The sequence below is a fragment of the Trachypithecus francoisi genome, unplaced genomic scaffold (genome assembly GCF_009764315.1).
Source record: "Trachypithecus francoisi isolate TF-2019V2 unplaced genomic scaffold, Tfra_2.0 Lachesis_group19, whole genome shotgun sequence".
Taxonomy (NCBI): Eukaryota; Metazoa; Chordata; class Mammalia; order Primates; family Cercopithecidae; genus Trachypithecus; species Trachypithecus francoisi.
In genome coordinates, this window is record NW_022681464.1 from 37,788,130 (window position 1) to 37,803,136 (window position 15,007).

Here is a 15,007-nt window from a genome sequence, read left to right on the forward strand (position 1 = left end):
CCTCGAAGCTGCTCTGGGTAAAGACCATTTCCTTTGTAACCAATTTCCCTGAGCTCTTCTTTTGTGTTCCTAAAGACCCATGGTTGCCATCACGTCATGGCAAGGAGGCATGAAATGCAAAACGTTTCCATCCTGAACACACGTTCCTCTCGAGGGCCTTCGGGATTTGCATCTGGTAAGGGCCCAGCAATCTGAGGACAAAAGGCCAGTATTTAAATAACAGATGAGACGGGGTTTGGCTCAAAGTTCCCTCTGACTCCGTGATGGAAACATCAGGATTGATTGCTAAATCGTATCCACCCTGAGGAACGGTTTAAGGAAAGGTGGGGTGTCCAGGGGCCCTGGACAGGACTCCCAGGGAATTCAAGGGCTTAGGGACAGGAGGTAAACACAGCCTCCTGGACAGCCGCGAGGCCACAGCAGAAGTCACATAGGATGGGTCATTTCCTGGCAGAAGGTACAAAGCAAGAGGTTAGTTCCTGGGGGTGTAGCTGTACTTCTGGAGCCAGGTTTTAAGGATAAGCAACAAAAAGGAGCTCCTCCTGTAGACAAATTTAAGTGTCAGCAAATATCAAGATACTAATTTATGGAAATTACCAATTTCTGGCAAGAATCTAAAAAGATGGTTTCAATGTCCCCTGAAGAAAAGAGCCAAATGCATTCAGTGTATGTTCGTTTATTGTTCTAACATTTTGTTTTGAACATCAAACACTGCACCAAAATGAGCCATTCATCTTGCGACAATTGCTTTACTGTAACTAAGAGTACTGTACTGATGTTTACAATTAACTTTGGACAACTTAAAACTTATTAGTGACGTTGCTGTCTAATAATCAAATACTTCATCATAGGCTGAACATAATTATTAAAAGAGCAAAGTTTCCCCTCCCTTTCTTACTTTCAAACAAAACCAAAAGAGGAGTTTTCACCTGGAAAGAGCACTTACTTCAGGGAAAGACTCCATTTTTAACCAATTTTATTAACCCCCGGAAGCTCAAAAACACGGGAAAACATCACAGGATGATAAAAAGATGAAACTCCCTGGAAGTCCGTTTTTGCCAATTTGCAAAAAGTGAAAGAGCCGACTTCTTTGTTTGTTTGTTCTTTAAAGGGATGACCTGCACCCACAGTGCCAACCGTGGAAGGGCTGTGTGCAGGCCCCCGTCGCGGGGCTACTCAGGGCCAGCACTTCCCAGTCATCCTATCTCCTTTGTCCCTCGCTTGTTCTGTGACTTTGAGCAGCTTTCATTTTAGGACATCCCATTTTTAAGTTTTCTTTTTCCAGCTGAAAACTATGCAGATGTTTTTAGACAGGGCAAAACGCAGCACAGTACCCAAACGTGGAGGCAGCCTGCATGCTCCAGGTCTACATGAGCACCTCACAGCCGGACAAGAGGCAGACAGCCACTCACACAGGACGAGCTTCAGCACACAGACAGCAAAGCAGATACGAGACTTAGACTGAACTGCAAAGAGGGAAAGGGCCATTTCACCCATGGAGTAACTGAGAGAATAATGACTTAAGAGCCCAATCTGCCTGCCATCTCCCTGAGCTGTCACCCGTCACTGAAGATAGCGCGAGGGTGATGCTTCAACTCACCATCCTAAGGGTTTGTGTACACACACACTCGAGGGCATCTCTTTCACAGAAAGAACAAATGGCATTTGTACCAAATGGCAATGGATTTTCAGCACAAACTTAATACTTTCCTAACACCGCAGCAATAGTAATCATGTACTTTCAGCAAGAGGGACTCCTTTAAACAAGGAAAAAGACTCACATTAATTAGCCTATGTACCCACTGGATCAATCTGTAGCAACAAAGTCTAGTGCTAGCAGACACAGGGACAGAGGGACCAGCTACCCTCAACACAGGGCCAGGAGAGCCGGGTCCTAGACTGAACGCTCTAAGAAGGCCCATGTGTCCAAAGAGAAGAGCTGTCGAGAAAAAGAAACTAGTCAAAAACTCTTGAAAGGACAACCTAACAAGGATTAAAGGTGTATATTGAGTTTTCAGTACCATACCTATGCGAAGAAGTCCTATTACAAGCTCAGTGAAGCACATAAAGCTCATTCTTCCTCTAGAAGGCAGTCAAGAGGACACAGATGGCGTCTATGAAATCAGGTGGCTGCACGGCTGCTGTACTAGAATTTTAATTCACAAACTGGGTAGAACTTCATATCAACAACCCAGGATCCCTAACCTACTGTACATAAACTCATTAAACAAATAGTCCTTGTGAACTATTTGAACTGGGGGAAGCTTTGCATGGGAGAAGGCTCATGTGGTCCCTTCTCTGGGAACATGAGCCTTCCTAGGTTTTGCCACTGAGAACTGTGTTTAGGGGATTTCAACACTGTCTCTGCATCCAACAGCACTAGGAAAAATGGCTGAAATCAGTCAGGGACTTTCAACTCTCCAATCTGGAAAAATATCCACCCCTATTTTCTCTATCTCTAGATTAGCATTATTTTAGGTGAAGCAAACTAAAACATGTAGAGGTTCCACTAGAACGGCAGGGGTATGAAGAGCTGGCCGTGAGACCACCCCGAGCACCAAGCCTGGATCTGCAGATCCCTCTCTGCTCAGGAACCACCACGTCCTGTGTTCTCGCCCATGGAGACCAAGACCTGGGGTTGGTTCTGGGCTCCTGCCAGTTCTCTCGATGTTCACAGTGCAGCTCTGTCAACACTCAGCATACCAAAAGCTCTGGAGCAGCTTATGGCACACCTTTCCCTGGTGCCATCCCTTCAGACAGGATGTGAGCTCATTACAACCGCATCAGTAAATGGAGCTACCATGTATATTTTAGTGAAAATACATAGGCACCCGTGTCCCCACGAGGTCTCTCAGGGCTGGGCTGGGGACACTGCTCGGGGTCAGTCTGCTCCACAGGAGCTCCAAGATCCCTCTTTGCCACGGTTTTCACGGGCCCGATGACAGGGTGGGATTCCAAAGCCAAAGTCACACACTGCTAGCCAGGGCCTTTAAGCAGGCTTCACTGTGCTTCCCTAACAAATCTGAATCATGGAATTTTAGAAGTCCTGTCCCAAAGCAAGACATTTTCCAAAGGCCCACACCAGGCAGCAAGCAGAGGGATCCAGCGCTCTTCCCAGGACCCACTCAACTGCCCATCTGCATTTCTGAGGTCTCCTAAAAGCAGAGTTGTTTGGCGGGGGGGGGGCGGGTGGAGGGGAGTTTGGTTTTCCTTAAGACCCACCTTCCCACTTTTATTACAGACATCAAATATATACGTGTGAGACCTGTTCTTGTGAGGTCTACGAAATAAAGGGCTCATGGAGTCGTCACAGATGAAAGGAGGATGCTTTGTGGGGATCTTTCCCCAAAGAGGAACAGGTTTATGGGACTGGGCTCAGTGGCTCTGGTGCATGGGCCCTACGGGGGGTGGGGGTGCTGCCCAACTTGGCCCACTGGAGCAGCTGACCTCTTCAGTGTAGCTCCAGAAATGAGGCGCCCAGAGAAAAAACGTGCACAGGCAGCTTCAGCCAGCATCACTGACTGGGCCTGCAGCAGTTCAGCAACCCTGACAGCCCCAGTTACAGAAGCTACCTCAACTGCCCAGTGGAAACTGTAACACCACACTGTGTGCAGTGCTTTGGTCCCCTTTTTTAGCTGCCTTTTTCTTCCTTTAAAATGATGCAATGGAAGTAGGCCCTAGCTCACAGCAGCAACGTGTGCAACCCACGAAGGAGGGACCCCAGGCCTCCAGCCCAGCGCCTCCCTTCTCCTTCCAGGAGCTGAGCTGCAGACCTACTGAGCCTCAGCAGCCAGCCTGGGAAGGCAAAGGAGGATGGTGGGACCAGCTCCAGGAGCGTCTGTCCCCGCTGGGGAAGGCTGGTATCCGAGGTCAGCAGAAGAGCCAGCCGCCTTCCCTTGCTGTGGGGAGGGGGACTGAGCCCTGCCCACCCACGGAGGTGCCGCCTCAGGACAGGTCATCCAGGTCCACTTCAGGGATCGGGTCTCGCCAGTAGCAGAAGGAGCTGAACTCCGGGCAGGGAAAAGCGGAATTCTGCTCCTTACTGAGAAGGGGGAACACATGCTCCACGAGCTCACTCAGCCTGTGATACCTAAGAGAAGGGTTGGGGAGGAGGCACAGGCTATCACTTCAAGATCGGTCAAAGGCACAAGACGGGGGGCTGTGAGAAGCTGTCACTCAGATCGCTCAGACAGGCAGGTTCAGAGGCAGGCCCCAGTCCCATCCCAGGGCTCAAACGCCCTCTTACAAGTCTAGGAGAACCAGGGACCCCTCAAACAGATACCGTGAAAGAGAGATACCCACAGAGATGTAGCAATCCTTTGACCGGGGCCTGATCCCAAGGATCGATCGGGGGGAAAGGGACAGGGTCTGTCTGTCCCCAGTTGTACCCTTGGCTGCAGGGCGCTGGGCTGAGAGCTGAGAATGTACTTACGATGACTTGTTTCCTTTGGTTCTTTCTTGTATTAATTCACCCTTGGGGTTCACGGTGAATATTCTACAGTCTGGAACTCCGACTTGTGTGTAGGCATAGACATCCTGCAGAAGAAAACAGCAAGTGGGTGATTCCAGGGAGAAGTCAGGAGGTGCTTCTCAGGATCCCTGTGAGCCAGCAGCGCTGCACACACACTCGACAGAAAACATGGAGGCGGCACAGTGCCACTGGCACCGAAACTGAGCTTTAGACAAACATAAACTACAGAGTGGTACTTGGAGAGTCAGATAACTTGGGCAGCCACCAAAGGGAGGCCAGGGGCCCTGATGCAGAAGAGGCCAGGGAAGCCACATCTGCTCGCCTGAGGCCCGACGGCCCTGCGGAAGGTAGGCAGGTTGGGAAGTGCTAGCAAAGGGCCAGCACTGACCCTGGCTCTGGGGTGATCCAAGGATGCAGCTTAGAACTGCTTAGAAGAGGAGCTGGAGCTGCCTGAGGATAGGGAATGGCAGCCACAGAAATAATCAAAAGCATCCTCCGTATAAATTCTGGGGCAGATCTGCACCTATAGGACCTCCACAGTTGCTACAGATATTTGGAACAGGTCAAGTGAAAACCGAGCGAGCAGAACAGACATGTCATTTTGCTTACAAAACTGCTTTGAGAATTGGGAGGTGGCTACGTCCCACAAAATACATACCTCTGAATGTCACCCATATCAGAACTCAGAGCCCAGGTGATACTCACATTTGGACGGTTTCCAAAGGCGGCATAGAAGGGCTGCTTGGACGGGGCAAACAGGTTCTTGATATCATTTAGACACTCAATTTTGAACTTCTCTGGTTTCTTTTCTATCACTTCTCTAAGAAAAAAATACAAATACAATCACCAATCTTAAAATGGTCATTTTTCCCCAGTGAGTTTAAAATTTTAAAAAAAAATTTTAGTGCTCACAACCACCCAATTTCTTCAATCCTTTGTAACTGGAATCTTTCATTCTCCTTATTTGCCAGTCTAATAACTATGAAAATTTGAGTGGAAGTTCAGGGAAGGAGAAAACTTAACAGTTCCTAGAACCTTTCTTCACCAGGCCTGCCACATGGCAGGTGAGCAGTTATGGGACAGGACACCAGCAGGAACCCAAGCACTGGCAGAGGCCTGGCAGCTCCAACATCTGACGTCTGTTCCCACACATCCCCCCATCTTGGGCCCAGCATGTGGGGCAGCAAGTTGCCTGCCGGAAAGGTACCTGTGGAAGGCGGAGAACAGACTGCTGGGGGATAGCATCAGGGGGCCCCGGGGCAAGATCGTGCCCTTGTCATTGACCCAGTGCAGGTAGCCACGGGTCATGTCGGCCATGCCAATGGCACGGGCCGAGCAGTACAGAAACTTGTAGCCGTTCCTGAAAGAAAATACACCCTGTTAGCCCCCATGTTCTGGTTAAGAGGAAAAAAAAAACAAAAAACCCTGACACTTTTTTCTTTGTCTCATTCAGGTCAGAGTGCTGTGGTGCCATCTCGGCTCATTGCAAGCTCCGCCTCCCGGATTCAAGCAATTCTCCCGCCTCAGCCTCCCAAGTAGCTGGGATTACAGGCGTGTGACACCATGCCCGGCTCATTTTATATTTAGTAGTACAGACAGGGTTTCACCATGTTGGCTAAGTTCGTCTTGAGCTCCTAACCTCAGGTGATCCGCCCACCTCAGCCTCCCAAAGTGCTGGGATTACAGGTGTGAGCCGCCATGCCTGGCCCACACTTTTCTTTTAAAAGATCCAAATAAAGTTCCTCTTGTTTACTGTGAAAACCAAATTCTCAAATTTAGTAGGAAACTGCTTAGGATTATAGAGGTTTCACCTTTCCATGGAAAACGTGGGGAAAAAATGGATGTACAGGCAACTAAGGATTATGTTAAATGTCTAAGTACTGATATAAAATGTTCAGTATCTAGTCCATGAAAGCCAGATTAGAGGACAGAAAAAACCTTGGACTATCTTTAAATTACACACTGTAAAGAAAAAATACAGGGGATCTTATTTATAAAGGCAATGTGCAAGATGCAAACCACTCCATCAGACAAGAAGCAAAATTATACCCAGGTAACTGACATACTCGTAATTTTCCTATTAGGGCATTCTCAACTAATGAAGACACTGAGATTCTTCAGATCAATGTAATATATGTATTAGGAACCCACAAAGGCCATGGCACTGCTATCTTCTCCGCAAAGGGTGCCACAAGAGAGAGCAGCCCATGCGAGAACTATTTCCCCCATGCATGCGTGCACTATCTACTGGAAGAAACACAATTTTAAGGCTGGGTGCGGTAGCTCATGCCTGTAATCCCAGCACTTTGGGAGGCCAAAGCAGGGGTATCACCTGAGGTTGGGAGTTCGAGACCAGCCTGACGAACATGATGAAATCCCGTCTACACTAATACAAAATTACGTGCCTGTAATCCTAGCTACTCAGGAGACTGAGGCAGGAGAATCACTTGAACCCAGGAGGCAGAGATTGCAGTGAGCCAAGGTCACACCGTTGCATTTCAGCCTGGGTGACAAGGGCAAAACTCCATCTCAAAAAAAAGATACAATTTTAAAATACCCAGAAAATAAACCAAAAATGAAAATCAGCTATCTTGTTAAATTCTAGCTAAAAAAAATAACTACTGTTCTAGCTATAGATGTAGGCAGTGCCTGAAACACCAGCACCATGAGAACTGAGATGACACAGGTAAGACACATGGTTCGATGTCAATGCCAGGTGCACACAGCTCCCACACCATCAACAGGAAAGGAGTGAGGAAGAGCAGGAATGCTTCAGCATAAACACATGACTTATGTGGACTGAAGACTTACACCATTGTTCTATTGTTCTTAAAGCAAGCTTCCAGCTCACCAGAGCGAGTTAACATGTGGGGAGGGTACCTACTCATTGATGGAATGGTAGAGCTTTGCTATACCCTGGTGAGTCCAGTCTTTGCCCAGCTGTGGGAGAATCTGTCCCAAAGCATCCGACCTAAGACGATGGCAGAAACAGGAAAAAGGTATCAGGAATCAAACACATACAGTGTTTTCCTATTTGGTTGACTATCAGCTGCCAATAACTAATTGGTGGCGGGACACTCTTGAAAGGGGATTTAATCACAGCTTCAAGCAACTGCAAGGCCATCCCATGCAAGTGCACCCACCAAGGTGCTTCTGAAAGCGGAGTCTCATGAGAACCAGATGTGTGTGGGCGGAGGTACTTGACCACCACACGTTCTCTTTTCCTCTACCCTAATGTCAAGGGGCTTCTTTGTTTTCATATCAGAATTGAAACCAAATAACTAAATATTTCCCAAAGTGATTGTTGACATTGGTTATGCACCCTCACCATCTCCTCCATGCAAAAAAATGACCCCACGTGGACTATACTGGGGATGCCTCAGGGCATATGGCTGATCAAATGCCTTGGCTGAGGGCTTCGAGCCCAGGTGAGGAACTCCCCACCACGCACCGCCTGTCCCTCCCTGAGCACCGGGCTGCTCCCGGCCACCCATCCGAAGGATTGAGCTTACTTGGTTATTGTCCCATCAATATCAGAAATGATGATCTTGTCATTCCAGTTCCACAGGTAAATGGTCCCTGCACAGCGACAGGTCCCTTGATACTGGGTTGTAATACTAAACACAACATCATTTGGGCCATCATGGAGCTTCAGTTTTGCCTTTTTAAAAAGCATAAGAATAAAGAAAATCAGCTGAAAACATACAGTTTGAAACGATTTAAAAATTTACAGAACAACAACTGGTGTCTCGGAATCCCAGCAAGAGGCAGGATGGTTTCTGTGGTGTTAGACACAGCCCACCCTGTGCCAAGCACAGCTAACAACACTGAGGGAGCCACTGCCTGAACAGTATTTTGGGGTTCCAAGGACTTTTCTGAACCCCTACAAAGCAAAAGGTCTACTACTCTTCTTCCGTAACTGAGAATTACTGCTTTAACACAGCCTGCTCTGGTCCCAGGAAGACCTTTCCATACTGAAAATGGGTCAAAGTCAGGGTGGGAAATAAGAGAGGAGAAATTGTGTCTAAAATGTCATTTCTCTATTGCTGTGGCTCCTAAGAGACAGTACCTGGCTCAGCGCTGGGTTAGCTGTGTACGACTGACTCTCAGAGATGGAGGAGGAAGGAGGTCTGGGGTGGGTGGCAGGACCCAAGCCACAGGTCCCCCAGGTGGGTCTGATAGCTCTTGGGGGTGGGGGTCGTGGTTCCACTACGGATAGGCATTGACACGACCATGCCGTGTGGCATGTATGCAGCTGGGGACAGGTGGACAGAAGAGGATGTGCATCAAATTAAACCATGACTAAAATAAGTCCTACTGGACAACACGCATCACGCAAGACTCACGATCTGGTCTGAGGAGAGGCGGAGAGACTTCTTATATGAAGTTGTGCTGCTGTGGCTTGGGGGCTCTGTGGGGATGGGGTCCACTGTGATGGATTCTTCGAGCTCCTGTGACCCCTCATCACTCGAGGAGTCATTCTCGGCCGGCCTGTTCAACATTAGCCCAGTTACAGAAGAGGCAGCAGGGCATTTTATTGATGAGAGCTTTTCATTTAGGATCAAGAAAACAAAGATATCCTAAATCCTTTCTAGGAACGGGTAGAGTTATCCCTTCTGCCATTCTCCCATATCCACAGCTCTTCATGCCTGAAATATTCATATTGTTAACTGATAAGGCCACTTTCATAACTGGCAAGTACTTCCTTTCTGACTGCGACCTGCTGTTTTCTGCTATGCCCAGTGAATGCCAGAAGGTCTACTGACTCTTGTTGAAAAGGGTATGTAGGTTTCACAAGGTACAAATTAAAAACATAACCGTTTACAATGATTTAACAAAACTTGGGGCTGGGTGCGCGGTACTTCACACCTATAATCCCAACATTTTGAGAGGCCAAGTTAGGAGGACAGCTTCAGCCAGGAGTTTGAGACCATCCTGGGCAACATAGGGAGACCTAGTCTCTACAAAACATTTAAAAATTAGCCAGGGGTAGTGACACTTGCCTGTGGTCCTAACTACTTGGGAGGCTGAGGCAGGAGGATTGCTTGAGCCCAGGAGTTTGAGATAAGCCTGGGCAACATAGCAAGACCCTGTCTCTACAAAATACAAATTTAAAAATTAGCCAGGCATTGTGTCCCACGCCTGTAGTCCCAGCTGCTCAGGAGGCTGAGGCAGGAGGATTGCATGACCGGAGGAGCTATGATTATGCCATTGCATCCCAGCGGTGGCTCAAGCCTGTAATCCCAGCACTTTGGGAGGCCGAGACTGGCGGATCACGAGGTCAGGAGATCGAGACCATCCTGGCTAACACGGTGAAACCCTGTCTCTACTAAAAAAAAAAAAAAAATGCAAAAAAACTAGCCGGGCGACGTGGCGGGCGCCTGTAGCCCCAGCTACTCGGGAGGCTGAGGCAGGAGAATGGCGTGAACCCGGGAGGCGGAGCTTGCAGTGAGCTGAGATCCGGCCACTGTACTCCAGCCTGGGCGATAGAGCGAGACTCCGTCTCAAAAAAAAAAAAAAAAAAAAAAAAAAAAAAATCAACAACTAGTATGAAAAATTTTAGACACCCCTTAAAAGATACAGGATGGGGGCTGGTAAGGGGCAAGAAAATAAAACCTCAGCCTTAGACACTAAATGAGATAGGCAAGGGCTGGGAGAAGCAAGCGTGCACTGGCCTGGGGGAGGTGGACAGGCAGAAGCAGGAACAGGGCATATCGCGAGCAACTCCTCTCAGGGCTGCTCACCCTAACTGTCCAAAGAATGCTATTTCTTCCAGGAAACGAAATCCACCCAAGCCAACCTTCAGATTATTTTTTATGTCTCCCTTTGGCTCTGGATGGGATGCAGGGGAGCAGGGGCACCCGGGACAACACGGTTAAAACATTCCTCATAACCCGTTCCCATACACTGATGCCTCCACAAGGAGGTAGGGTATTTATTTTTCTAAGCTGGTGATGTTTTTTAGAAGAGCAGTTGTCATCTGCTGAGTGGCACAAATGTATCACATCATGTCATATCTGTAGAAGACGTTCCCAAGAACTAAAAAAGCTGCCAAAATCAACTTAGAAGTAATGGAGGGCCTGAGTGCTATGAGCTGGGCAGAGGACAGGGCACCCACCTGGCACTGGCCGGCTCCTTGGAGCTGGATGGCAGGTCACTGGCTGGCGGTGCCTCAGATTTTCCCTCCTTGGATTCTGGCAGCTGTAACAGCAAGAAGATAATGGCAACATGCAATTTTTTCCCTACAGATAAGCCAAGTGCATCAGCAGCCCTCTCTAGGAAAGAACACAACTGCTTTCTGAACCCACAATTTAAAAATGCTCAAAAACCAGACTTTCTCTACTCTGAGCCAAAGAATTAGAAACCTAAGACAGAAGTCATGTGCTTCTACGCAAATCACGGTCCCTACAGACCCAGAAGTAAAGCATTTTAAGGGCACCATTTCAAGTCACAAAACATAATACAAGCAACCCACACTTGTTAGGTCCCCAGCTTCCTTTTCCTCCTGGGAGTAACTCAGCATGTTCAGAAGGGACTGAAAGGCAGCCCCCATGCTGATGTGGACGTGAACTTGGTTCAGGCATGACTTCCCTTCTGACATTTGAAAAACAGGTGAAAACTCCCTGAACCCTCTTTTTCAGAAGGTGTTGGGGAAAAAACTTGCTCTGCTGCTTGTTTAGTATGGTTCTCTGGATGAATTTCCATGGAGACCTGGTGGGACAGATTCTGGTTATTTGTATCTGGAGCTGTGCAGGGAGACGATAACCTTCTGCTCCTATCTGATAGGTAATGCAGCGCAGTAGAAAGAGCACAGGCTCTGGAGTCAGACTCAAGGTCTTGCCCCAGCTTCGTCTCTCACCAGTTACGTGACTTCGTGAAGCACCCACGTTTCCTTACCTGTGAAATGGCAACTCCAACATCTCTAGTGCTGAGCTATAGTAAAGGACCAAGGTAATGTATGCAAAGCACTTGGGACAGCACCTGCACGTCGTAAGTGCTCAAAAATGGAAACTGCTATATGGTAAGATCGCACTATACAGTCCACATTCCTGTACCTGACAAAAAGGTTTTTTGAATAAATGAAAGATTCTTTTAGCCCATGGAAATGATGACCTCTAGGTCTGTTACCTGTTTGGTCATGCTTTCTCTCTTTCGCCAAAACCACCAGCGACCAGACTTCTTTGGCATCTTGTCTTTGACCCAGGACTCAACTGTGGCCTGAAAACAACCAAGCTGGGTTAGTCTGGGCAATCTATCGGCCACACAGCACCTACCTTCTATGTTAGCCTGAAGGACGGGGCCTTACTATGGAATGTGAGAACGTGAGCGATGCTCTCTCCACACCTCCCAGACTCCTCTAGCGTTTTCAACACCTCTGAGAGACAGACCCTGTCCTACTTTCATGGCAGCACAGCTTTGTGACAGCTCTGTGGCATGAGACCGTGTGGTCTGCTATGTAGGACCTTAGGGGCTGACAGGTGGGCAAATCTAATTTATCTATCTTTGGAGAATGTGATCCTCATGAGTTAAGAGGACCAACTAGGCTGATGATGTCTTCTTGGTGGACAGATTAAAAACCAATTGTGAGCTTGTATATAACAGGTATGTTAGCCACCATCCGCCCTAACCACACTGATGTCAAGCTTCTCTTGGCTACATCACCTTCTTCTTGCTGCTTCTTCCCATATTAATGGGAGAAAACGTTTTTTTCATTCATTCCATATTTAACTTATGATTAGTAAAATCTCTCAACTTTTACAGACCATCAGAAACTAGTATTTGTATCTAATAAAAATGAAATAAAGAAGTGGCAGCCCTGCTAATTTCCTAGAGTTTGGGCATGAGATATTTTGAGTGGGTACATATGACTTTGATCTTTTATATTAAATACTAAGCTCAAGTAAAACTTTGACTAGTACCCAGTTCAGAAATATGCACATATGGATTCGTGTAAGTACTAGATGCAGTGGATGCTTTCGGAAAGGCAGCAGATGGTGGATCACCTCACCTTAGGCAAGCTCTTCTGGAATACTTGCAAGCTAAGGATCATGGGAGCTGCCAAAGCCCAGTTATAGTAACTGTGAGAAACAAAAATTTTGCAAAACCATTACACAGTGAAAGTGAGCAAGAGAGAAGGGGAGGGAATGGGGAAGGGAGAGAGGAGAGAAGTGACATATAAAATTGCTCATTCTTTTCAATAAAGATGATCAGCTAATTTTTTGTCACATGAATAACCTTTGCTTCAAGCACAACTTCTCTGAACAGAAAAGCCATAAAATCTATCAGAGTAACATTTCAATGCTTCATTTAAAAACAAAATTGAAGCTTTACTTTCACTTCAAAGTCATTGCCCAGTGGCTAATTTATATGAGATGACAAGTCTTATAAGAAGGAAAACTTTGATAAGTAACAGTTAAAAATGGCCTTGTAAAAAAATGGCAAGAGTAGTTAACAATTATAAAAGCTGGAGTATTTACCGATTATATATCCTTATTACAAGGTTAGGATTGTCTATAAGTCCAGGGTTTTCTGCAAATTCGTGGTAAGTAATGATATGCTCCATGAATTTTTCTGCAATGTAAAATAATAATCAATTTAGTTAGAGATTACATAAATCCCTATATGAGATTATTATAATATTCTGTGCATTGCAGAAATTGCAGGCTAAAATCATCTTTCTAAAAAAACTAATTTTTGAATATTCATCAAAAGCAAAATATCAGATGCTTTTTTCCCCCAGGACAAGAAAGAACACTTATTTTCTATTCTCCTTTTCCACTGTCTCCCAGTGAAAACAAACTAGTAAAATGGGACACGCCAGAGACTTTCAAAAAAATACATACAGATGTGGCTAGAGAGGGACGGAAGACAAACACAGACAGACGGACACACACACACACATGCGTGCGCGAAAACTCTAAGTTCTATTCTCAGAGGAAGAAACTTTACTGGCAGGCAACGGCATAACTGGGGAATATTCATAGGGGGTCTTACAGCTTTAGCAAGCTACACTATATCAAAACATATCTTAAAATTGTTTGGGCCAGGCTCAGTGGCTCATGCCTGTAATTCCAACACTTTCGGAGGCCAACGCAGGCCAATCACTTGAGGTCAGGAGTTAGGGACTAGCCTGGCCAAGATGGTGAAACCCCATCTCTACTAAAAATACAAAAATTAGCCAGGTGTAGTGGCGCAAACCTGTAATTCCAGCTACTTGGGAGGCTGAGGCAGGCATGACAATCGCTTGAACCTGGGAGATGGAGGTTGCAGTGAGCTGAGATGATGCCACCTGCACTCCAGCCTGGGTGACAGAGCAAGGCTCTGTCTTAAATAATAAAAACAACAACAACAACAAAACATGTATCTTAGAATTGCTTGAAGAATTAAAAACAAATAAACAAACAAACCCTGGAATTGGGCTCAAGGTCTGTGAAATAAATCCAGAGTTCTTACAGAGTGAATGAGGGCTTCCCATGAATCTTTGTACCCTGTTCCTAAACCTGTATTCTCTTAGATCTAGGCTAACAGAGAAACTGCTCACTTGGACTGTTTCTCCAGGTAATGTGTGTATTATTTACCTTTACTTGCCATTTCTGCCTCTTCCAATAAACTCTACCAGACTAAGTCACCACTATTTAAAACAAAGGTGTAACTTTTATATTTTACATATTTTGTATTTCTCATTCCCTCACATATAATTTTTTAAACTGAACATTTAGGAGGATTACAAAAAGAATGTGACCTATTTAACTTTGTCCCTAGAATGAACCACAGGCCACATCACACTTTAAATTTCTTGCAAAATATAAAGCAAACAAACAATGAAGAGACAGAGAAGACACATAATGAGCTTTCCTGTGACCCTGGAAAGGAAAGACTTCAGGAACACATGGTCCTGAGCCTCTGGCCATACGGTCTGCCACATCATGCCTTCAGTTTCTCTAAGGGAAAGGGAAGACAAAAGATGACACTAGTCATGGAAAGAAAATATTTCCTTAGAGGAAAATCAAACAGGGGCCACAGGCCAAACTGAGAAATACCAAGAAGAGTTCAGTTCAAAAAGGAAGGTTAAAAAAAAAATGCTGATGAATTGAGGACAGACGCACACGGCACTCAGCCCAGCCTAAATGCGTCCTGACATCTCTGCTAAACTCCCTCCCGACTTCTGAGCAAGCTTTACTCTCGTGGGCCAACTCTCCAGCCTTACACAGGAAGTAAACCTCCTAATTTCTGCCAGAAAGACCCTTTACTCAGTGGACAATCAATTTTCTACAACTTCAGGGCCCTATATTCACATCTAAGGCCCAGTGCTTTCCAGAAGGTCAGCTGGGCCCCACTCCCATAAATGTTTCAGTAACTTTACAGACGGGAAAACTGGTGCAGTGTGATGATCCCACCCTGACGGCTCAGAAAACAGGGCGGCCGGATAACTCCCAATCTCTTAATTTGAAATTAGAGCCTTTAAGGGCACACTACCTCAAAGCCACCCCATAAACAGGTGTCAATTAAGACCTTAAATGAGGGTGTAAGGGTCTG

At 46.4% G+C, this 15,007-nt stretch overlaps 1 protein-coding gene across 6 annotated transcripts in view; it reads right to left on the bottom strand.

Moving 5' to 3' along the window:
• Positions 1 to 667: 667 nt before the first annotated feature.
• The window catches only part of LPIN2 (lipin 2), a 104,449-nt gene continuing 90,109 nt past the window's right edge, over positions 668 to 15,007 (bottom strand). For all 6 annotated transcript variants that reach the window (XM_033178218.1, XM_033178217.1, XM_033178214.1 and 3 more), the window contains exons 10-20: positions 12,949 to 13,042; positions 12,480 to 12,549; positions 11,600 to 11,689; positions 10,590 to 10,672; positions 8,818 to 8,962; positions 7,984 to 8,132; positions 7,356 to 7,442; positions 5,679 to 5,831; positions 5,177 to 5,291; positions 4,433 to 4,536; positions 668 to 4,090 (exon numbers count right to left, since the gene is read on the bottom strand). In XM_033178218.1, the coding sequence (XP_033034109.1) occupies positions 3,946 to 4,090; positions 4,433 to 4,536; positions 5,177 to 5,291; positions 5,679 to 5,831; positions 7,356 to 7,442; positions 7,984 to 8,132; positions 8,818 to 8,962; positions 10,590 to 10,672; positions 11,600 to 11,689; positions 12,480 to 12,549; positions 12,949 to 13,042 (1,235 nt within the window). In that variant the 3' untranslated portion in view covers positions 668 to 3,945. The remainder of the gene's footprint in view (positions 4,091 to 4,432; positions 4,537 to 5,176; positions 5,292 to 5,678; positions 5,832 to 7,355; positions 7,443 to 7,983; positions 8,133 to 8,817; positions 8,963 to 10,589; positions 10,673 to 11,599; positions 11,690 to 12,479; positions 12,550 to 12,948; positions 13,043 to 15,007) is intronic.